Below are 26,154 nucleotides of genomic sequence, written 5' to 3'. Positions count from 1 at the left end.
GGGGGGAGGAGATAAAAGAAGTTAAGTCATCTCTGCCGATTCAATGCACCCAGATTTTACGTTTTTCCTTATTTCGTTTCCCTCTAGGTAAACGATATAATTAGGTGCCCAATTCTGCCCTATTCACGCACTTAACGGCACAGTAAGTAGATGCTCAAATGAACGAAGAAATAAATATACAAATAAATAAATATGAGCAAGAATAAAGAGAACGCAATGTTAAAAGACCGGTAATCACTGAGATTTTAGCCCCAAGATGTCAAATGATGACCCACGTGATCGGTCACAATCAATAAGAATCGGAAGCGGCACCAGACAATAGGAGAAAACTATGTTGCTACTTCTTCTCAATTTGAGGGCTTTACTTGCTGTCTCTGTCTTTTTTCTAAATTTCATCCCTTTCTGACCACTCCTTGGTGTTGCATTTTCAATGTCGAGCAGTGTATTTAACCAAAAATTTTAGTTGAATGTGCAGAGGAATTAGTGGATGTTATTTTAAGTATTTTCAATGCTTCTTGTAACTCAGGAAGAGTGCCAGAGGACTAGAGCTGGCTGACATAATGCTGCTCTTCAAAAAAGGATCAAAAGGAAATGCTGGGAATTATAGATCTGTAAGTCTGACTTCAGTGGTATGTAAGATTTTCAAAACTTTGATCAAAACAAAGATTATGATTTTTTTTTAGAGACTAATAGCCAGTTGACTAGTTTGCAGCATGGTTCTAGAAAAGATAAAATCGTGTGCTACTAATTTATTACATCTCTACGACAAGGTTACCTCAGCTTTAGGTAACAAAAAGTGTGTGAATGTTGTTTATATCGATTTTCAAAATGTTTTTGACAAGGTATGGCATTTCATTCTTCTCAGCAAACTAGCTGATATAGGAATAGGAGGAAAACTTTACTTTGGGTTAGGAATTGGCTGACTGGAAGGAAGCAATGAGTATTTGCGAGGTCAAATCATTCTAAATGGAGTTAATGTTTTGGGGGGGGGGGGGGGAGGGTTCTCTAGGATCAGATGTAGGGTCTCTTTTGTTCATTATTTTTATAAATGACATCAATGAAAATATTTCTGGAAGCATGAATTGTTTTGCTGATGATGTAAAAGTTATTGGGATGATAGAAAATGAAGAACAAGTAAAACAGCTTCAAGAGAATTTAGATCATATCACTAAGAGGGCGGATAAATGGGGTATGGCAGTTAATGTAGGGAAATGTCAAGTGCTACATTTAGGTCATGGACATAAGCGTACTAGTTATCGTTTACAGGGTTCAGTCATTAGTCAGGCAGAAAATGTTATTGATCTGGGTATCTTAATAAAGCAGAACTTCAAGTTTAGTCAATAGTGCAACATTGGAAATACAACATTGCAAGTACATTGCAAAATGCCAACAGAATGCTTGGGTTTATAAATAGATCAATTTCAAACAAATCTAAGAAGGTTCTTCTGCCTTTATATAGGAGTTTAGTAAGATCTCATTTGGAGTATGCTGCTCAGTTTTGGTCGCCTTATCTGAAGAAAGATATTTCTGTATTGGAAAGGGTTCAAAGAAGGTTACCTAATATACACAAGGAAAAAAATTGTGTATCTTGTCAGATATGAATTAACAGGTTCCAGCACCAGGGCGAAATTATTTACATTGTACAGCAGTGCTAAAAGCTAAAGTTAATGAAAAATATTGAGATTACAATGAGCCTGTTTTTTCATTGAAATAAGATGTGACTAGGGGATGCAAAGTCATGCATTCCATTCAAAAATTCACATTTTTCACCACCTGCATTAAGAAACGGTTCCTTGTTACCAGTAGCTGGGGAAGGGGGAGGTGTCTGCATTGGGTGACTCTCAAAGGTTATATCATAATTTATATAAAAAAAATACAATAAATACTTTAATTCTAAAAATTTCCACTAATATATCTTAATTTATATTGAATTGAACAAATTAAAAAAAAAAAAAGAAAAGGGTTCAGTATTGCAGGGGAAGAGGAAGTTACATATGGCATAAAGGGCAAGTTTTGCATAAAATGGATTTGCAGTTTATATTTTTCTTCTAAACTTTTGTTACACCACAAAAATAGGAATGAGTTGTCCCTAAAAATTGGATAAATTTCATATTTACACAAAACATTTAAAGTTTTTTTCTTCTGAGTCAGTGACACCATGAGTTACTGACCCAATCTGTGACAGGAACTTCACTGCTTGTAACACCGAAAAACATGTCTGCATTTTTGTTGCTATTTTGCGCTTAAAAATTTGCTTTTCTTCTGACAAGGTCAGGGCCTGATTAAGGTACAGTCCAAATAGGCCTGAGCCCCCATCCTCCTAAGGGGCAACAATTTTTTCAAAATACTTATGCATAGCATTAAAAAATCATGTATTTTTGTGAAAATAGTAAAAAATCCTCTTTCTAGTAAATGTTAAACATTATTTTAACTTTTTTTGTGTTGACTTAAAGTGATAAAATAGAGAGGGGGACCTCCATAGCATTGGTGGTCTTGGGCTTCACTTTTAGTTAGTTGGGCCCTAGGTAAGTTACTATATGATAAACTTACTACCTAATCAATATATCTTTAGTCAATAACTAAAAAACATGTGCATTTCTTACACGTTTTGGGGAAAGTGAAGGTATAACTCTTTGCACTTTCATTATTAAGCCAGATTAGATTGATAAACTGATAGCTTAAATTAATGTGAAAAAATTAGAAATTAAAACGGCAGCCACCTGAACCAGTATCTGTACATCAGAGCAGTATCAATGCATCGGTTTAGAAAAAAATTCTAAACTGGTTTAACGAGATGGGATGCACACTGGTTTTTGGCGATGCCTCGCCCAGGCCTAGTATTGAAATATATGAAAACATACAAGTGACACACACATGATGCTCATGGAAAATATAATTATTTTTTTAAATCCCTAAACAAATTACAGTTATCATATCTGTATTGTATTGCTTTTTGAAAATCCATAAATTTTAACTGAATGGAACAAAATTGAATTTAGAGAAAAAGGAAAAAACAACAATAATTTCAAAAAAATCGTAATAAATTGAAGCCTTAAGAAGCAGGCACAATTATATGAATTCAATCTGATGTTCATCAACACAACATGTTCACTTTTTCAAAAACATCACTTAAAAATGTATTCACAAAAAGTCTTCATTTGATTGCATACTCAAAGCATACTTAAAATGCTTTAACTTACTCTTTTCATTGAGATGGCCTTGTCCATAATGTCATCATCACTTTCATTCTGTTCACTACCATCGTTGGGCTGCTCAGGTGCTATTTTAACATCTGTTGTAAAATGCAAAATATGAGTAAATTATATGATCTTTTATTGAGTGAGAAATGAGATTTTTAGGTATTTTTAAAACTGAATGCAGGAATGACCACTCTTGTTACTCAGGATTCATACACTTGTGGTTTAAAAAACCCCCAGACTTTTCCAGGTTTTTTAAAAGAAAATTCCAGGTCACTCATTTTATTCAAAATTAAGTTTAAACTACAATATTTTCAAAATAATTAAAATTGTTTTAACGTAGCCCCCAATGCAAAATAACTAAAACTTTTCCCTTTAGATTTCAATAATAAATTTTTAAAAAACATTGGAAATTGTTTCTTTTATCTCTCTCTCCCTCAAAAAAAAAAAAAAAAAAAAATGTTTTGTTCAAAATTGTTTTCATTTGTTTACTACTTCTTAAAAAACAAAGGACTTTCAACTTATTTTAACGTTTCTTTGATACCACGTGTCATGCGTAATAATAGAGTTTTGCTGCAATTGGGCAGCAATTTTTTAGCATTCGCTTTTGTTTTAAAATACTTCTTATTTTCTTATTAGTAAATAACAAAAAACATATGGAGCAAAATACAAAGCTATTTTTAAGTATAAATATGATTAACTTGTTGCATCGATCGGCATACCATATTATGCATTCTAACAAAAATCAATAGCCGCCAATCATAGGCTGATGCTAATAATCATTATTTTTTTTGTTTCCTCAGCATATTAATGGGTGCTTACATTAAAATTATTCTTTTCTAGAAATTAATTTTTTTAAAATTCATAATTAATTGTACATTTTAGATTTCTTTCAATAGTTTACATTGAGATAAACATCCAATTCTAATTTTGGAAATTTACGTCTACTTCCATCTTGCAAATGACCAAATATAGCGACTAAATGAAAAACTTAAGATAATAAGTAAAATCTCTGTATTTGTATCATAAAAGTAGTTATAAATAATAAATAATTCTAAACAAACTACAATTAAGACAAAAGACAGTTTTTAGCGCATAAGCGTCTAAATCCATTCGATTAAAAAAATGTTTTTAAAATAAAATTCTGCATTTTTCCAGAAAATAATTACGAATTATCCACAAAAAAGGGGCACATTTTGCATTGCTTTCAATAGTTTGCATTGCAATAAACATCCAATGCCATTTTTGGAAACCTAGGCACTTAAAAAGTATTGTGTACTTCCATCTTGGGAATAACAAATATGGCAGCTACGCAAAAAATTAAGAAATATTTTTTTGAATTTGAAGCATGAAAACAATTTAAAAATTATAAATCTTCATGAAACTACAATTCAGTACAAAAGTTTTTAGCACATTAGCATCCAAGACAATGAATATAAGATTGAAGTTTTCAGAACAAAATTTTTCATTTCTCAAGAAAATTACATAATTAAAAATAAATAATAAAAATAATTTTCAGCAAATTTTGAGTTACTTTCATTAGTTTGCAGTTAAAGAAAACATCCAAATCTGTTTTGTTTTTGGAAACTTAGGCTTTTAAGCATCGTGTCTACTTCCATCTTATGAATACCAAAAATGGCGACTACACATCACACGTTACTGAAAAGAGTTTTCGATCAAAAAAACAATTTCTCCGATCAACCCTCCCATCCTCAGGTCTGTGCTTCTTAAGCATTAAATTGTCTTCTCCCGTGTCGAGCTTGTGCATAATTCCTGTTCACATGAGGAATTTTTTCTCAGGGAGTATTAAGGAGCAAAAATGGGGACTGCGAATGTTTTTTTTGGATCGCCACTTTTTTATTGCCAGCATCATTTCAAAATTTGTCAAAAAGTGAAAAAAAAGAAATTGAGACATCACAAGCCACTTCTTTTAATATCTTTCTCGGGATTTGCCGATATATATCCCTCGATATATTCCAATATTTATTTTGAAAATATCGTGATATTTTTTATATTTATTTTTTCAAAGTACGACATTTGCAATTTAAAAATTAAATGCATTAATTTTATTAATATTATTTCATAATCAAAAATAATCAAAAGCAGTACAGTATATTTTTATAACATATTAATGTATCATTAATATAATGTAAATAATATTATATTCCTTCTTTATTTTCTATTCATAAAATTATAGGCAATGTAACAATTTTAATTGGTCAAAAACAAAAAAAGTCTTATGGATGTGTACTAACTAATGCATCTTTTTTTTTTTTTCTGAAATATACAAAATTCGTAAAAGTAGTTAACATAAGAAAAATGAATAAAGCAACTAATGATTAAGTAATTCAATTAAAATCAATAAAAATTATGCTTTATTTTATTTGCAATAGATAAAGTTATCAAATTTATAAATGATTGTAAATATAATTTATACTTAAATGTCATTCAAAATATGTAAAATTTTATATAAAAAGTAGATTTATGAATATAAGTAATGAAAAAACATTAATTTCAAAATTAATGCATTATAATAATAACTTAAAAAATTAAAAAAAAGTGGTTTGAGTAGGCAGTTACTATTTGATGACTTAAGTTTGTACTTTGGTTGAAAATATCAGATAGACATCAAAATGTCCGATATATATCAAAATATCTGATATACATCAAAATATCAGATATTTTCGAAATATTTTTTAACCCTGATCTTTCTAGATCCTAGCACCATATATTCTTGAAGTTCATTTAATTATTTTTTCTCCAAATTTCTCGTACAACCTTTACTTCGAACCTTGTCAATGAGTTCAGATAAGAACTTTGTTTAGCATACTTGCATATCTCTACAGAAACAACAGAAATAAGAGATGGAAATGCTCCTCCTGCCCAGTGATGTTAAATACCAGGGTATTTATTTTTGAGGGGTAGTATCTCAGTATTGAGTATCTCAGTATTTATTTTCCAGTGAAATCTATTCACTTAAAATAATTGCGGAATTTTGTGGCACAAGTGCTGAGGATAATAAAAATTGCAGATAAACCTCAAAAAGGTTAAAATGAGGGATAAATAAGGTAAAAATTGTTCTCCCTCAAAAACTTAAGCTATACTGATGCATAATACTATTTCAAACACTGAAAATGTATACAGTACAGTAAAAGTGTTTTGTATTTTTGCACAAAAAAACTAAACGACAATAAAGAACAAGTGTATGTACTATGAAGAAAGCACAAAAAATAAAAGAATAAATAAAATAAAAACAAAAAGTTTAAACTGACAATTTTTCGACAAAAAACTGTCATGGGTGTTTGCTTCTTACTGGGAAAATACAGGTTCCTGATTGTTGATTGATTCTCGGATAATCGAGTGTTTACTGTATATTAGGGTGGCTCAAAAATTTTTTTTTTCTTGAAATGTTAAGGGGCAGGGGATTAAAAAGGTGCCAAATGGTTTTAAACTAACATGTGTGAAATTTAATTATATTATGATAAGTCTTTTTGCATCCGGATTGAGATTGAAGTTTGGATTTCCTTACCGAAATAGGATATGTTCCATTTTAGATTGCAATAATAACAAATGTTACTTCGTTTACAGAAACAAGAAATGAAACTTTCAATTTGCACCTGGTTTATACTCACACTTGCCATTTTAGTTGCTAGAATTGACTGAAATGTGTGAATTTGGTTAAATTGTTCCCTGTCTACTGTGCAACGTAAATGAGTAAGAGATGCTAAACATCTACCTTTCGAAATGTAGCAGCAATCTTTTGAAATCCTATTCGAAAATAACTAAAAAATAATCAGAGTCATTTTACCGAGCTAGTAAATTGATATTTGACATTTTATTTTGCAAATGCAAAGATATTAACGACTACATTTGTCCAGAAAAAAATCATGGGAGAAGGAGAGATATTGCAGCTTCAGCCTCAAGAAAGTGAAGGCAGTTTTAGTATCATCACTTCATCACATCTCTCTTATCAGATATGGACAGTGAGGATCAATTCAAGGGACCTTTACAAGCTTCAAACTACAAACGCTTACCTATATCGATAAATTTACTACTACAAGCAATAGAGTGGACTTCAATTTGCTTTCATGGACATGTGACAGAAACGAAATATCCGACAGGGCTGGAGTAGCTATTGCTTCAGCAGTACTTTACCCCACCACTTCAGAAATTGAGAAAAGCATGCTTTGTCGGAAGCGCAAAATAGCACAAAAATCTGCCTTGGCAAGAGCCAAAGTCTAGCAAAATGTCTTTTGTTCTATGGCTAACTTGTGCTGATTGAATACTATGTTTGTGTGTTTTAATGGAATCTCCTTCTGAAAATTTAAAGTTCTTGCAATATAAGTCGTCAATGTTTATGCTCCAATCTGGTTTGCTATCAAAAGTTACCCTTTATATGCAGATTGGCTCGGCAGTTGTTCAAAATTACTGCAACTAGATATTTATCCACTGAGCTGAAGTGCAAGTTAGATCCCACAATCCAAAGAAATAGTGTTTTCGTATGTCTTAAAAATTAATTTATTACAATGCTGGCAGACTTGAAGCAGCACATCCACGAATTGGCAGCTTGTTGGGTTTTAGAAGCTCGTAGTGTTCATCAAAACAAAATAGACTCCCAAAAGACAAATGTTTCACATTCTTACTTATGTTTGATGCAGAATCTTACATTGATTTCAATGACTAGAAAAATGTGTCTGATCCACAAAAACTGAAATCAATCTCTGAAGAAGATAGTCAACTGTTTGTTTCAGGCAAAAAAGAGCTGTTTACTATGCCTGCCATGCTATACACACAGGCTATTGAAAGGCATGGTTGCCCACCAGGAAGATTCATGGTGCAAACTGCAGCATTAAAATTTTTAAGAAGGTTGACTTTACAGATTTTTTAATCTTTTTTTTTTTTTGGGGGGGGGGGGGGGTATTTCCCAGCATGTGTGTGGGATGGGGGGGGGCATCACACCATGGGAATGGGCACCCCTTTGAAAGGGCAGTTAAAATTAATGCAAGTTTCAACTACATTGGGCAAAAAGAGAACCACCCTACTGTATATTGAATGCAATAACATACATATAGCAATATGTTGCAAATGTAATATGTCTATTGAATGTAACGAAAACTTTTGAATCTTTTTTTTTTCATTTTTTTTATTTTACAGACCTAATAATAAATCAGGAAACTAAAAGGTTATATAATATCAATGCATTTTTCATGCAATACTTGATTGAAATATTATCTACCCTTTTTTAGTAATAAAATAAGAAGAGTTGCAGTCAGTTCAAAAGGAAAGAATTTTAAGTTTGGCTTTTAAATGGAGAAGGAAGAGTATGGATGGTGGAAACCAGAATCAATGACAGAAAGAATTAAAGGGGGAGTTGCAATGCAATTTCAAAAGTCCTTAAAATTATTGCAGGAACAACCCTGTTTAAAAAATTCTTAAAATAACATTTGAAAATCCAAGAAGGAAATAAAGAAAAAGCAAGAAAGATTGCATCTTAACTTAAAATGAATACTTCAGAAAGTAATAAAAAATATACATTTTTACTCACTTTAAGAGAAAACTATGGATTCATTCACATATGTCAGAGTCAGACTTTGATTTTTAAATGTCATCTAAATTGCACAAGTTATCTATTTTTAGGATAATAAATTCTCAACATCATTCTAATAAGTTAAATAATTTTTTATGTAATTAGCTCCTTCATTCATTTCTAGTTCTTGCACCTTTAGATTTGCCTTCTCTTTCCTGATGTAGCTGCTTCCAACTATGGATAGATATTTGAGTTTTAAAACTTTTTTACTGCGAATCTAACTGAAAATGGTGAAAGTTCTTTCTTCTGCAGTGGATGTAACTGATGCATTTAAAATGTGTTAAGTTATAGTGCAGCTCTGGTTAGTTGAGCCGTGACATTGACTATGTTTAGCTGTTTTAGGGGAGCCTAGTGAAAAATAGATGTGTTACTGGCTCGGATTTTAGTTTGAATATTTTTGAAAAACTACTAAGAAAGTTTTGAACTTAGGGCCAATTGCCCCTCCATATTTTCCGAAACATAAATAAACATTGTCAGAGTCGGAGCTCAACTTCTCAGAGCATCACAATACTTGTTCCTTACAAACTTCTCCACCATGATACTTGTAAAATCATGCTGTCTCAATTTTACGACAATTTTATGATGAAGAATCCTATAATGTCTTCAGCAGAACACAGTCTAATTTCAAATGCTTCTGTCCTTTACAAACAAAAGACAAACCATCAAGTCTGTTTGATTGTTTCAAACTATTTCCTTGCATCATTGGATTTAAAATCTGAAGAGGAGAATTGGACCACTAACATTTTTTAGGCTGCAACGTGACTGAATTCACAAGTTATTATTCAACAATTTTATCAAATTTCAATAAAAAATAGTACTGTATTTTTCTGCGTATAATCCGCGGATTATCTGCTAAAAAAGGCAAAGTTTATGAGGTGCGGATTATATGCAGTCATGGATTATGTGTGATTCCCCCCCCCCTTAACACCAACTCATTGAATCACAATATTTTTACAGTAGGATTCACCGATCAAGATCGTACGTCGACTGAATGTTGTTTATTTTATGAAGCATGTATGTTCTTCTTCGCTGCCTGCCTGTATGTTGGTTATTTTACGTTGCTTGAATGTTCCTCTTGGGCGATTCAGGTCAGTTAAAATAAGCAAGATTACAGTGAAATTGCACAATAGCCATTTGCATTATCCACGGATTATACGAAGCTATTTTTTCTTCAGGCCGATTTTAGAACCTGTGGATTATAGGCTAGATATATATTATCACTGCTCCTGCCAAAACATTGTTCAGCTTGTGTTAACCTCATATATAGAAGATGTCAAGAAGAACAATACATTTAAGTTTTATATTACAAACTATGCATCAAAAACTGCTACAAGAAAAAATTTTTTGAAAGGCATTTTTTTTTCCTTATTGCAGTTTATAACAAACAATTGTGATAAAATAAAATCTCTACAATATATTCCGATTTTTAAAACAGCAACAGACATTTATTTTAGCAAATTAATAAGTGTGCAAAGTTTTTTCTAGAAATATTTTAAGTTTATTTTTATTTTCAGCATCAAATAAATGAAACACATGGATTTAATTTTATCAAAGAAAACAAAAATAAACAGCATACCCGATGAGCATGACCAATTAAACTTCTTCTGTCTTTTTGAACTAAGAGCGTCATCATCATCCGTATACTTCGTTTTTAGAGCCTTGATGGCGTTTATATCATCTTTTCTTGTTTGTTTGCTAAATAAAAAAATAAATGTTAATACAATTTCACAAGTAGATCTGATCCTTCAGGCTCTGAAATAGAAGATGATAATAATAATAATAATAGTAGCAGTGTATCAGTTCCAATTCTACCATGTGAATGGAGTTGGGACATTGAGGAACTTCCTAAAAATGATTTTACTTCGAAACCAGGACTTGTGGACAATATTTCAGTGCCCTTGCAGACTGAATTGAACTTTTTTAATTTGCTTTTCACTGAAAGCATGGTCGAAAGTAATGTGAAAGAAACTAATTCTTACGCAAAAAATATCTGTGTAATAGATATTAATGCACCAAGCACATCTGTAGTCCCTCCAAAAAAGTTTGATGATGTTAAAATTAGTGAAATGTATGTATTTTTGGGTCTCGTTATAATTATGAGTATTATAAGAAAATCGTCCTTTAAGTTATATTTTTCAACCGATGCAATAGTTTCTACTCCCTTTTTTAATTCAGCTATGTCACGTGATCGATTCCTGGATATATTCAGGTGTCTGCACTTTACTTCTTCATCTAATGCAAAAAACTTTATAAATTAAATGCAGTACTTGAGTGCTTGTAAGATAACTTTAAAACTCTATAAACTAATTTATTACATTTCTATGACAAAGTTACCATGGCTTCGGACAATAAGAAGCCTGTAGATGTTGTTTACATTGATTTTCAAAAAGCTTTCGATAAGGTACCGCATGTTGCTCTACTTAGCAAATTAGCTGATATAGGAATAGGAGGGAAAACTTTCATTTGAGTAAGAAACTGGCTGACCGGAAGGAAATTATTCTAATTGGAGTGAGGTTTTAAGCGGGGTTCGCCAAGGATCAGTGTTAGGGCCTGTTTTGTTCATTGTTTTTATGAACGATACTCACAAAAATATTTCTGGGAACAGGAATTGTTTTGCTGATGATGTCAAAGTTATGGGGACTGTAGAAAATGAAGAACAAGCAAATCAGCAGCAAGAGGATCTAGATCATATTACGGAGTACAGTCGAACCTGTCTATCTCGAATGTCGAGAGTTCAGACAAAAAAAATCGAAAAATACAGGTTTCGAGATATGGAGGTTTTGATTTTTGTATTTAAATCTAGCGACTAAAAGTTGTTCAAGCAATGGGAACACTGTCAGTGAACTGAATAGAAATATAACATACTGAAAATAAAATAAACACATTAATTAAATAAACAATTCATTATGATTTAATGCAATACCATGTACATACCTCAATGAAAAAAAGCTGTTAATAAAGTTTTATGATTGGCAGTTTTCGTTTCATCTACAATTCTTCTTAATTTTGCAATGGCTGTAAAACCTTCCTCACTAATACTGTCCTGTAATTCAAGAAAGTTTCTAAGAGTTTCAATTGCTTTTTCAGCATCTTTTTAATTTAATTTGGGAATTTCTGTCGGTTCTGTTTCATCATCGTCGTCTTCGGAATTGACCTGAACTTCTTTAATGATCTCTTCGTCCGTAAAGACACCACAAGTAGCCACAGAATCATCCACGTTTACAAAATCTTCAAATGAAAAGTCTACTTCCATGCTTCTTTTAATTTCTATCCAATCTGAATCTTGAAGCTCACTGTCAAAGTCTTCAATTTCTTGCACTTCCTCTTGCCTAGGTATTTTTTCTCCAAATCCAGCTTTAATAAAACTGTTCTTGATCGTTTTAGCGGTGACATTTCTCCAGGCATAATCTATCATTCTCATCGCATCTAAGACGTGAATTTGTTGAACTGTGTTTCCTTCGTCAATGCCCCTCAATAACTTTTTCACAAGTTCTTTTCTGTAACTCGCTTTAAAACTTTGTATTACCCCTTGGTCAAGGGGTTGCAGTTTTGAAGTGGTGTTTGCCGGCAGAAACTCAACACTAACATTCTATAGCGGTGGTAGTTTCGTATGTGCAGCACAATTGTCGATAAAAAGTAAAATCTTTCTTTTTTTTAAGCCCATCGATCTGTCAATCCCTTTCAACCAATATTGCTAGTCATCCAGGCTTTCTGATTCGATTTGTACACTATTGGAAAAGATTTTAGTTTAGAAAAACATCTGGGATTAGCAGAGCGCCCAATCATCAAAGGTGGAAGTTTCTCACTTCAATCTTGATTAGCAGCTAAAAGAACAGTTACTCTTAATTTGCTGTTTTCCTCCTCTGCATTCTTCACCTTTAAAAGCGGCTGTTTTGTTTGGCAAGCATAGATAAAAAAGTCCTGTTTCGTCAGCACTATAAACGTCAATAGGATCAAAATTTTTCAGAAGTGAAGGGAGCTCATCGGTTATCCATTTGTTGCAAATGCTTTGTGGTACTGTTGCGCTTTCGCCACAAATCTTTCGAAAAACAATGCCGTGTCTACATTTAAAACTCTCCAGCCAACCATTACTCGCTTTAAAGTCGGAATACCCGAGTTTTTTTGCAAACTCCGAAGCTTTATCTCGCAGCATCAATCTGCTGACAGGAATTTCTTTTTCACGACACTGTTTAAACCACAAAGTCAAACATTCGTCTAAATTAAGAAAAGAACATTTTCTTACTTTTTTAACATTTTTATTGTCTGTCTCCAACAAAGTTTTTTTTATTATTGTGGATAGAGTGCTTGGCGGGACATTAAATTTCTCAGCAACGTCAACTTTTTTCATCAGAGGGTTTTGATCTAGAAAGTCTAAAATTTTTCTTTTCTCTTCTATAGGAAGAACATTCAATTTTCTTTTCACAGACGTCATATTTGGCTCAAAACACTCAGGAGTAACGCAGCTGTGTGAAAATCTCAGAAGACCAACGAGAAAAAAAAAACACACCGAACACAATTTCACATTCAAGAACTCTGGTCTTCTTCCACGAACAAGCATGAGGTACCGCAATTTCAAGGAAAATGATAACGAAGAATTCTTTTGATTCTTCCTTCTCGCCCCTATTGTTTCCCTTACCATGTTTTCCTTTGCAGGAGAAATAATAGCACCACTTGTCCAGTTTGTGAACTTGAAGAGACACATTTCATCTCTCCCAACCCTTGTAGTATTGTGGGCCAGTCAGTGTTTACATCTTGCATTCCCAACTGTCTGTCCCCCCCCCCTCTTCCCAACCCCCAATGCTGGGTATTATCCTCCATTAGTTCTTACTTTAGGGCTCATCTCCTGCCCTTATGTTCTTTAAACCATGAAAAGAAAACAAGGTTGCACTTCAAATTTCCGCAGCAGCGAAATCTGAACTTCGAGAAATAGAGGTTTTAAGTACTAAGTATTCAAGAAAAGCAGGGAAAAAATCATGAGAAATTAATTGAGAGTGCTGGGAAATAAAATTTTTTCGAGATATGCAGTTTTTCGAGATACGCAGGTTTCGACATAGACAGGTTCGACTGTAGTCTGATAAATGGGGTATGGCTGTTAATGTTGGGAAATCTCAAGTGCTACATTTAGGGCATGGAAATAAGTGCACAAGTTATTATTTGAAAGGTTCAGTCATTAGTCGGGCAGACAAAGTTACTGATCTAGGAGTCTTAATAAGTCAGGATTTAAAGTTTAGCCAACAGTACAGCATTGCTAGTAACAAAGCCAATAAGATGCTTGGGTTTATCAATAGATCTATTTCAAACAAATCTAAAGAAGTTCTTCTGCCCTTATATAGAAGTTTGGTAAGACCTCATTTGGAATATGCTGTTCAGTTTTGGTCGCCTTATCTTAAGAAAAACATTAATGTATTGGAAAGAGTTCAAAGGTGGGCTACAAGGCTAATAAATGGACTTTCTCCCTTAGACTATGATTCCAGGCTTAGAAGGCTAAAAATGTACAGTCTTGAGCAAAGAAGAGACCGAGGGGACATGATTCAGTTGTTTAAATTTATTAAAATGAAAGATGTTACGGGGCTGAAGTTTAGCACTGAAGCAGGACAAGGGGTCATTGTTTTAAGCTATTTAAATCTCAGGCTAACATGGATATTAGAAAAAAATATTTTAGCAGGGTAGTGGAACCTTGGAACAGCTTACCGGAAAGGGTGGTAATGAGCAAGGGAGTAGATAGTTTTAAGAGGGCCATTGATCTTCACTGTGGATTGTAAATTGACTAGGACCAGTCTAGTTGGGCTCAGAGCCTGTTGCTGGTCGTCACTTTTGTATTTGTATAAATACTGCATCAACGGGAAAAAGACAGGAAATCTGGAAATGAAATTTTGAAACCCCAGTGTGTTCTTGATTACAATCGTAACATGGGAGGTATTGATCTTGGTGATTCTGTGATGACACACTATCCAGTGTTTAGAAAAACCATCAAATGGTACAAAAAGCTGTTTTTTGGTTTTTTTTTTTTGATATGGCAATTTTTAATAGCTACATTCTTTTTAAAAAACACCATTCTCAGGAACTATCTCTCTTCCAATTCAAATTGCGCCTTTTTTGCAAATCCTTGTCCATGAAATTATGGAAAACCATCTGGAAGCAAAACAAATACAAAATACAAAAGTGACAACCAGCAACAGGCTCTGGGCCCAGCTAGACTGGTCCTAGTCAATTTACAATCCCCAGTGAAGATCAATGGCCCTCTTAAAACTATCTACTCCCTTGCTCATTACCACCTCTTCTGGTGATTTGTTCCAAGGTTCCACTACCCTGCTAAAATAATAATTTTTCCTAATATCAATGTTAGCCTGAGATTTAAATAGCTTAAAACAATGACCCCTTGTCCTGTTTTCAGTGCTAAACTTCAGCTCCATAACATCTTTCATTTTAATAAATTTAAACAACTGAATCATGTCTCCTCGGTCTCTTCTTTGCTCAAAACTGTACATTTTTAGCCTTCTAAGCCTGGAATCATAATCTAATAAAGAAGAACTTCTTTAGATTTGTTTGAAATAGATCTATTGATAAACAATTAGTGATTAATAGATTATTGATAAACAATTTATTGATAAACAAACAATGTAAAACAATTGTGAGATCTCCTGGTACAAATGCATTGAGGCTTAGTGGCCCTCATTTTCCCAAAATGTGTGCATCAAAAGCTGGCAAAAAACTTAGAAGATGTGTAGTTTGCTCAAAGCACAATAAACGGCGTGACACTTCCTATGAATGTAAAATGTGCAATGTTGGTCTCTGCGTTGATCCGTGCCTTGAGATTTTTCATATGGTTTTGAAATATTAACTATTACAGTATTCTTCAAGTATTTCAGAATGTTAAGTACAATTATTTTTTATGTTTTTTTATTTTTTGTGTCCACATTTAGTGTTTAATTTGATTTATTTTAGCCACACTGAAATACAAAGCATTTACATTTTTATTTCTAGATTTCAATTATTTCAATCAAATTTTTTTATTATAAATGAAATTATAATGTTTTTTACCATATAATTAAAAATGGTTTTATACTTTGTTAATTTCCTGGCTGCAGCCCAAGGATCTGAAACCTCTTCTTCGCAATCCATGTCTTAACAGATGTAGTCTGGCGGCAAGGTACTCCATCAGTGGATTGTCCTTTGATTAGGGTTGTTATCTTTTGGTAAACCAGTTTAGATTGCATTCATTGATTTTCTGGGTGACTTCTTTGTGTCCAAAATTATGGAATCATCCATGTGCCATCCATGTGCTTACGTGTGCTCGTGGGATAACCTTTTGGCTTTGAATATTCATAATTTCCCATTGTTTAGAAATTACTTATAGACCTAGAAACTGTCTTTTGTTCAAATTGTAATCTGGCTGCAATTTCCCGAGTACTATAACCTTTTTTTGCTCAGTCTTTATTTGTGCTTGCATTTCGGGTGAAATTCTTTTACCGGGCATTTTGATATTATTTCCCCCTTCTGCAAAAATTTGTGCATTAATACACGGCAAACACAACTAATAAACTAACCAAATGCCAAGCAAGAACATCATCACTTTTGCAGTATGTAGTCTGCTAAATCAAACATCTGGCACCAATATGACACTATAAATGGGAAAGAACAAGCGGGTCATCCATTCGGGCCAATACTGTACATTAGAGTAGTGATGTGCCGGATCGTTAAAAAAGTAGATCCGCGGATCCGGATCCGGATCAATAGTGTCAAGATCTGCGGATACGGATCTCAAGGAAAAAAAATTCCCCAATTCAACTATCCAAGTGTAAAATTTGTTACGGAAGGTATTCCCGTCAGAATGATGGCAGTTTCTTCAAAAAGTGTCAACTGCGGTAAAAATAGCGCTGCATTAATGCTTAGATGGAATGTGAAAAAATATTTCTAGCTTACTCGGTAGATGTAGGATACAGGAGCAAGAGTATAAAGCTGCTACTAAACAGGCTAGAAATAATTTTTCGCATTTTATTTCAGCATAAATGCAGCGCTGACCCATTCCACCGAACTTACTCCGACCGTCGAAATACAGAGCCGGGAACACCTTTACAAACAGTAAATAGGGAATTTAGTCTAACATTTTTTTGAAGGATACCGAGAAAAACGAAAATGAAGAATAACAGAAACTTCAAATCCATAAAAAAACTAATATTAATTAAAAATTAAAAAACAAAACATGTCCCAGAGAGCCGACCTCATATTAATCTGAATTTCGCGGGTCAGATTACACATTTGTTAACAAATATGAACTGACAGCAGGTAAAAATTTTAAATTGAGCTTTTTCTCCTTATCTTCCGACTATGAAATCACTACCAATCACGCGTATAAAGGCTTAGAATAGCATTTAAAATTTACTTAACAAGATTATAGCTCCTACTGTATATAAGTTGGAAGTTTCGAATAAATATCAAAGGCAGAAAACTTCGTTCTTTCAATCAGGGCCAACATTTTTAACTTACGGGCAAATTTTTACTACTATAATTGTGAAAAACGTTAAGTCGGTTTTTAATTAATATCTCCGGTAATTAAAGTTCTACAAAAACGAGGCCAAGCTAAAAACACTTTCGAACAAGTCACCTTTTGAACGAAAAATGAACTCTCAAAATCGGTTCATCTGTTTAGGAGCTACGATACCACAAAAAGACACACTGATACACACTTTTAAGAACGTATTTCCCCTTCCTTTTTGCAATGGGGAGGGGGGAATACAAATTGACTTCTGAAATGATACCTTATAATTTAACTAGGGAATAAAACTTAATTTAAACGGAATTTAAGAGTCTTTTATTCAAATATTTAAAAAATTTTAGAATAGAAATGATCCGTTTAAGATCCGCCAAAAAAGTAACGGATACGGATACAAATCTTTATTTTCCCTTGGATATCCGTGGATACGGATATCCGGAACATCACTACATTAGAGTGAGGTGAAAAAAACTAAATTTTGAGACATATCTAAAGCCTGTATGCTGAAATACTGCCTCTTACCAAGTCTATTTATCATACAAAATTTCAGCAAAATCAAGTAATATCTTTAGCTGCCCATTTGACTTGGAATTTTAAGGAATTTGCCTGATTTTTCATCAAACTGGAGAAAATGGAACCATAAAATATAATTACCTCTCATTTGAAACTTTGAATATTTGTAATGAAACTCTTGATAAATTAATATTTAATATATAGGTAGTTGCATGACTTAGGCTACGGTGAAATTGCTTTGAAATGTGCATTAAGCCTGCGCATCGCACATGCTCTGCCAGTGAAATTTCTTAGCATTCACTGCTATCAACTGCATTCTCTGTTCTAGTTGGTTATCTCTCTCCTTTGAAGTTGTTTATTCAGTTTGAATTATTTCAAAGCATTAAACTAATACTTCAAATGTAATGGAAGAGACTGTTTTTACATATAAAAAACCAACTCGAAAGGGGAAAAAGCAATTATACGTCAAGAATTTTCTTCAGCGTCTCAAATAAGAATTAAACTTTCAAATGAAGCATAGAATGGACTCTGATAGATCAACATCAATTCTTATTAATGCTGCTTTAAAAAATAAATGAGTTTGGTACGACTATCTTTAGTATGCTGTTCAATTTTAGTCTCCTCATCCAAAGATATTTCTTCATTATAAAGAGCTCAAAGAAAGGCTTCTAGGTTGCAAAAGAGAGTCAAATGGGATATGATTTAGCTGTTTAAATTTATCAATGTGAAATATGTTAATGGGTTAAATTTTCCCATAGAAGGCAGGACGAGGGGTCATTGTTTTAAGTTATTCAAATCTCAAGCTAATCTGGAAGTTAGGAACAATTATTACTTTAGTAGGGTTGTGGGCACTTGGAACAGCTTACCAGAAGAGGCGGTAATGAGCAAGGAGGTAGATAGCTTTAAGAAGACAATTGATCTTTATTCCAATCCAAAAAACTGACGTAGGAGCGGCCCAGCTGGGCCAAGAGTGTCTGGTTGTCACATTCATATTTCTATTTTAATAATTGCCAAAGAATATTCCTGTAAAGATGTTTATTTTTGCCAAATCAGAATAAAAAGAAGAAAAATACCCATTGACTTAAAAAGAAAAATGAGGAATAACACCTTTTATAAGATTATGCTGTACTTTGACGGTCGAAGGAGCAATATTTTGATTCAAATTAAGGAATGAAAAAAATAAAGCTAGAAAGACAACAGAAGACCAAGTAATTTTACTCTAGTGACTTAAATCAAACAATGGTATCCTTGTCACTCCTATGTGTGGTAGCTCTCATAACATTAAAATAAACATATCAACTATTTGAAAGAAAAATACTGATGCTTTTAAGTTACATGCTGTAGGTTAGGTGCAAACAGTGATCAATACAGGCTTTAACATTGGAGTCATAAGGAACATTGAGATTTCTATTGGACGTTCTCTACTATGGTTTATTTATGAATTCCATACAAATGAATTACGATTACCCCATCTACTGCAACATTTGAATGGAAATAACCGCTGGGCAAAAATAATATTATTTAGAAAGTAGGAAAAACTTGTGTCCTGTGAAAATATAGCTGTAGTTAATTTTTTAAAATGTATCTTTGGCAGAGTTAGTGCCCCATGAACTTAGTACAGATTAATGGTATGTCTACAAAATGTGGAATGTAATTTCAAACAATAATATTTCACTCTTATTGTTAAGAAATACAGTCATTGTAAAAAGTTAGTTACAATAAATAGATTTTTTCGGTTATATATTTCGAGAAAATGCTTGTCAGAAAATGTGAAAGTTTCAACAGAACATGTTAGAGTTCTATTTTAATTAATCTAAATTATCACATCGGATTGGAAGTGAATACTTTTACAATGTACAGTATAATAACATAATGTAGCCATGCCAAGAAAATATTCTATTGTCAATGCTGACCAACAATATGAAACATGCGAGGGAGCTGGGGCTTCAACAATGTTAAAAGAAAAAAAATAACTAAACACGATAACTATGTTTAAGAATTCCAAGATTCCTACCATAAATTTCAATGCAGACAACTATTTAACTGACTGGAATTCAGTTGCACTTATAAAAACTGATGCTGATCTCAATTACAATGCTGATGAAAAGCATTGACTTATAATTGTGTTTTTTATGTCTTCCTCTCAAGTGGCTTATATGCAAAAACAGAGTTTTCATTTAAATTTGAAATTATAACTCAATAGTTTGAAATCATTCAAAATAAATAGAATACTTAAAAAAACAAACACAACCAACTAGAACAACGAACACAGTTAATAGCAGTGAATGCAATGGAAGTGCATTAGCAGAGCATGTGTGATTAGCGCGCTTAATGCACCTTTAAAAGCAATTTTGCAATCGCCTAGGTCATTCAACAAACTATATAGTAAGCATTAATTTATACACAGTCAAACCTCCCTTAACAGACACTCCCAGATAGAGGACACTACCCGTTTGAGGACAGTTTCTGAATCCACAGACCCTCGAGATAGATGTATAATGTATTTCACTCCTCGTTAGCAGACAGTAAATCAGCCGAGTTTCGTTTTATTTTACTGTTGCTCAGCACTGCTTTCGTGGCAAGCATTTTTTTACTCCCGTAGGATGTTCTGGAGCTAACCAGTACCAATAAGAGGATTTGCTCTGAAAACAAGAGTCATTTCAAGTCGAACTTCAGTCGAAGCTTATGAAAGTTGTTTTCATTTCATGCACGAAATTCCGGCAAACAGCAGAAGAAAAAATCTTTCTCATTTTACACAGGACCTTGTTTGATCAGTTTGCATGGGAGAGGAATTCACTCAAAAGAAAACAATACTCTCATGCAACTTAACGGTATCTCCCCCCCCCCCCCCCCACTAGATTTTGAGAAACGAGCGCCGGCACCGTGTCCTTTCCGGCTGATGAAGAATCAGCACAATATAGCCAGATTAAGTGAAAAGTAGCCGATTGGGCTACATTTTGCTACAATCTAAAATTTTATTTCGTAGAATTTACGAAATTATCCAATCGCATTTCGGGGTTATACGAGTTGAATTTAGAATGTTTTTAGGAGTTTGCAACCATGTATGGTAGGGTGGGCCGAAAAAACTGTTTTTGGATAGTGCGGAAAAGTTGCTATATGGGCCGTTATTACCCATAAAAAATTTCGCTAAATTTGTTTAATATTTAGCCAGCGCTATTTGACCTTGAAAAACTGAAAAAAAGGGCAAAAATGTACATTTTTCAAAAAAAAGGGGGGGAGGGGTCAAAAATGAAAGCTAGTTTCAGCAAACAGAAGTATCTGTCAGTGAATTAGTTGAAATCCTCAAAGACTTTTATACATTTCGTAGAATATTAAGCTACGCTCTTTTAAGACTGAAACATGGGAAAAATTTTAAAAAAAAATAAGTAGTTTCGAAATAAGTAAATACTGAAATGTTATGCAATACGTTACTTAGAAAAAACAGCAAAAATTCAATCAATTTTATGAGACATTTGTACGCTAATTTAAAAAAAATTCACACACTCAAATAAAAAATAGTTACATAAGATGCAAACTTTTTAATCTTCGGTTCCAATTGTTTCTCCTGGATAATAAACGGCGCTCAACTGCTGCTATTATTCCTAAGATCATTTTATTACTATTTTACGAAAAAAAGAAAAAATATGCCAGAAAATTAAAACAAGTGTTGCTTTGGATGAGAAAGACATATCAGTACCCAACACAAGTGGATTGAGGGTTAAGGAAAGTCATATTACATTGAATGAACCAGAAACAGAGCTTGAATCAGGAGAAAGCACAGAAAATACAGATGACGATTTTAAATTGAATTATCCGCTTTCAAGATACGTAAGCGAACTAATGCGCCATCAACAACGACAAGTCAAATGAGACTTTCTATGCCTCATACAGCTTTAGCAGCAGATCTAACTGGTGCTTCAAATTCAGCAGTGGCTAAAATTACTACAACAGTACTCGCTGATTTCGACTTAGTTTCTCCTAAACAAAACAAAAATATATATAGTCGATAGAAACAAAGTAAGGGGGGAAGTCAATAAAAAAAGGAGTGAGCTAAGAGAAAGGGATTTAAAAGCAGTTAAAGGGGCAGCTATAAAGAGTTTGTACTTTGACGGCCGCAAAGATGACACCCTTCAAAAGACATCAGGCCATCAATAATTAGCATCTGAAGCACATGTAGCACTGACAGAAGAAACAGGTAGCACGTACATCAGTCATTTATCACTAACAGTTGGTGAAAGTGCGAAAGAAATTTCGCAAGGTATTATAGGCTTTGCAAAAATATGAGTTTGCTTAACTTATCGGTTATTGGATGCAACGGAACAAATGTAAATACGGGATGGAAAGGTGAAGTAATTTGTTTACTTGAGACATATCTCAAAAGACCTTTATAGTGGAACATATGTCTGCTGCATACTAATGAGTTGCCACTGAGGCATCTTATTCTGGAATTGGATGGTTGCACCAAGGGGCCACATTCATATTCTGAAGCTATCGTACAATTTCTTAGAGATTGTAAAAAAATCCAGTGGTCAAATTTGATAAATTGACTGCAATCTTCTGGCTTTGGACATGAAGATATAAAAAATTTAAGTACTAAACAACAATATTTGTATAGATTCTGTCTTGCCGTAAAAGATGGTAGTTGTCTTCTAGCGTGGCTGACAGTAGCCCAGGCAGACTCAGTCATGCCCGATTGCTGACAACTGCAAACCGTTTGTTACGCTTGTATATAGGCACTTCAACTCCATCAGAAAATCTTACAATGCTTGTAAAGTATGTAATGTTAGTTTTTGCTCCAATGTGGTTTGAAATAAAAATGAAACCAGTATGGTGCTCAACATTTTTGGAAAATGATTTCTCTTGCAAGGCAGTTTCCAGACAACGTTAAGGAGATAATTTTCAAAGATCTCTCAAATAATGCATACTTCGCTCATCCTGAAGAGCTACTGTTGACAATGTTGTTTGACTCAAGAAAATACATTCTGGAATTAGCTGTTAGGCGTATTCTAAACTCTAGAAATAAGAAGACAAAAAACTCGGATGGTGTACGATTTTTTAAGCGTCCTAAACTCAATTTTGAAGCCGTTGGTTATGTTGATTTAGTTGATTTGGCAAACTGTGTTGTAACAGAGCCACCTCTTACAATGCACATAAAAGACCAACAATCGAAAGAAATGTGCAAAGAACAGCCTACAGAGTTCACTTTCGAGAAACTTCCCTGTCACACGCAAGCTGTGGAACGTTGTGTGAAACTAATAACAGAAGCTGCAATAAGAGTTCGTGGTGAAACTGCACAAGATGGATACATGCGTGCCAAATTTCAAGCTAGGTAAGAACTTCCATCATTTGATAACAAGGGACAATGTTATTCCAAAAAATAATATTCATTATGCATGAGGTATTATAAATCAAATTTGAAGATTTCTTTTTCAAAATTTTACTATCTCTATATATAATTCTAGAAAATGTATGATACTATTGAGTGAGAATAATTACTATAATTAATAGTGCTATTTAATTAATTAGTCTATGATTTAATTTTGAAAAATAATTTTCACATTGGGTTTTTAAGAAATTCAATATTTTTTCATTTTTCTCCAATTTTTGATGTTGGAAAGGAGTGGTTAAATGCTCATTAAAATCAATGAAATATTTTATGGGCACGAACTGGCTCATTACATAACATTTTCGGTACATTCCAACAAAATATTTGGAATTTAGTTTAAAAAAAAAATTTCGACAAAAATTCATTTTTCTTTTTTTTTCGTTTTTTCAGTGTCAAATAGCGCCGGCTAGATATTTTTTAAATTCCAAGAATTTTTTTGTGAGTGCTAACTAGCTCACTACGCAACTTTTGGGTGCTATCCAAAAATTGATTTCGAAAAAAAAAATTTTTTGGCTTATTTCGGCCAACCCCTACTGTATGGTGTTAACTTTCAGGGTTCGTGTTTACATGCTATCACAGGTTTTTTGGAAAGGAACGTAACTTCGGGGCGAAAAATATAACTGCGAAAAATCGGGTCCCAGGGATCCAGAAAACATAAAAGATAAGAACCAGAAAAACAAATTGGAGAAAATGCTAAAGATTTAGTTAGTAAATGCTTTTAAGCTTTAATGACCAGGAGAATCAACAGAAAGGGATTAAAATGACCCTATCTCTTTATCAGCTATTCAAACACACCCCTATCACTGACCAGTCAATGGAATTTTAATGATAAGAATAGAAGCTTACAGTGACCTCCTGGGCAGATCTCAGGGAGCAAGTTCATAAATAGCCCATTGTACTCTATTCTAAGAATAAGCTCTCCCTTAACTTTTACCTTGAGGAAATTCCTGAAAACAGCAATGAAGACTAAAAGTAAGAGTGGTTTCAATGCAATCTTCAGGATTAATACAAGATAACTGTATAGTAAAAATATTGCTATTTTACATTCATGTAAGAATTACTTTTGAAAATCATTATTTTGCATCCCCAATAAAAGGACAGGAGAAAAAAAATGGCAAAAATTTTCTCAATCGCGCTAAACACAAAGTTCTGAATTTCACATTTGAAAATAAGCAATTTTCACTCATATGAGAAAATGTTCTGTTTTTGCGATCGCGATTTCTGCGTTGGGTTCATTCGCTCGCAATTTTTTTTATTATTATGTAATTGCCAATGAAAATTTGGGCGGGGGGGGGGGGGGGCTGTTTGCTTTTTTTACTAAGAAAAATTTCTGGGAAAACAAAGGTCAAGGGAGTGCTTTTTGCTTGATCAATAGAAGGCACTTATTTTTTATTTTATGGTAAAATTCATTTTTTAAAGTAAATTTTGAGTTAATCTCATTGTAATTGACCATTTCAAATAAATGATGTAACACATAAAAAATGCCTTTCTATATTATTTTCCCAAAAAATTCAGCAGATTATTTACTTATTGGGTAAGTACACTTATTTAAGCACTACTTATTAATTTAATTTAGAATTACACACTGTATGTGTAGATTTAGAATACAAAATTAAAATGTCATTGTGAATTCAGACTCCTCAATAGTGGACACTCCCCATTAATGGACATAAACTTAGGTCCAGTTGATGCCCGCTATTCGGAGGTTTGATGGTATATTTATTTAAAAATTACTTAAAATTCAAAGTCAAATGGGCAGCTAAAGGTATTACTTGATTTAACCCTTTAAGCGGCCGTGACGTAAAATTCCTTCACCCAGCGATGTATCGAAGAGCGGCCGTGTCGAAAAATTTCGCCATGAATATTCTTCCATAGAATTTTACGCCGCAGCCGTTCTCGAAGGGCAAATTTTTCGGGATATTCAAGGCCAAATTTTTCGACACGGCCGCTCTTCAATACATCGCTGGGTGAAGGAATTTTACGTCACGGCCGCTTGAAGGGTTAACTAAAATTTTGTATGATAAATAGAGTATATGATAAATAGGTAAGAGGCAACTTTTCTGCGTACAGGCTTTTTATATTTCTTAATTTCATGTTTTTCACTCCACACTAATTACATATATATGATGGTTATAGACTTTCCTCGCATTGGAACTAAAAACTTAGTGTTAAAAACTTCATAATACTATTGCAGTATTGAAAGAGCAACTTGCAATTGCTTCATTTAATCATGAAATTTAAAAAAAAAATTAATAGGCTGTAAAGTCTAAACGGTTTGAGATTTATCATAGATATTTTGTTTGCTTTCTTCAATACACCAAAAAAATAACTATGCCAAGTTTCATTAAAATCTGAGACTGAGGGAGTCAAACCGCATTTTATTGATTTACATTTGCATTTTCTAAATATGAATTTAAGAAAAAAATACAGTCAAACCTCCATATATCGAACTTTCACATATCGAAATTTTCTATTTATTGAAATCACAGCAAATTTCTATGTATGTTACTGTACATGGAAAATATCTCTCTATATCGAATTTTTTTATTCGAGACACTCATAGTTTTTTTTTTTTTTTCACTTTAGACTGTTTGTCTCATGAAAAATGAAGGTTAGGGGAAAAAACTATGCTCACTAAAGGTTGCTACTAAACTCATAAGAGCTCTGGGATTGAAGGGTGTGTGGATAGGTTGTTCTTTCATTCTGGAGTTCTTCTCTCAATTCTGGAGAATTCTCTCAAGTTTATTTCAAATCTTAGTTGTAACCAGTAACATTGTAAAATCAGTTTCAAGTTATCCCTTTTGTCTGTTGATTATTATTCCTAGTCTTTTTAGCTGCAATAAAAACCATTCAAGTTAAGTAGACTGATTTTTTAATTTTCTCTCATTTACATTGTCAAAACGAAAATCCCCTAATATTACGGATCAAGTTGAATTGCCGAAGAATGAAGATGTATGAAGGACCAAATATGTAATTT

General features: G+C 33.2%; 1 protein-coding gene across 2 annotated transcripts in view; it reads right to left on the bottom strand.

Annotated features, from left to right (window-relative positions):
- Window positions 1–26,154, bottom strand: part of LOC129231527 (glutamic acid-rich protein-like) — a 276,821-nt gene that overhangs the window by 24,337 nt on the left and 226,330 nt on the right. For both annotated transcript variants that reach the window (XM_054865866.1, XM_054865867.1), the window contains 2 exons: window positions 10,361–10,479; window positions 3,201–3,292 (listed from right to left, as the gene is read on the bottom strand). In XM_054865866.1, coding sequence (XP_054721841.1) covers window positions 3,201–3,292; window positions 10,361–10,479 — 211 coding nt within the window. The remainder of the gene's footprint in view (window positions 1–3,200; window positions 3,293–10,360; window positions 10,480–26,154) is intronic.

Source organism: Uloborus diversus, chromosome 10 (genome assembly GCF_026930045.1).
Source record: "Uloborus diversus isolate 005 chromosome 10, Udiv.v.3.1, whole genome shotgun sequence".
Taxonomy (NCBI): domain Eukaryota; kingdom Metazoa; phylum Arthropoda; class Arachnida; order Araneae; family Uloboridae; genus Uloborus; species Uloborus diversus.
The sequence above is the reverse complement of the archived record's forward strand: the minus strand, read 5'-3'. Positions and strand labels throughout refer to the sequence as shown.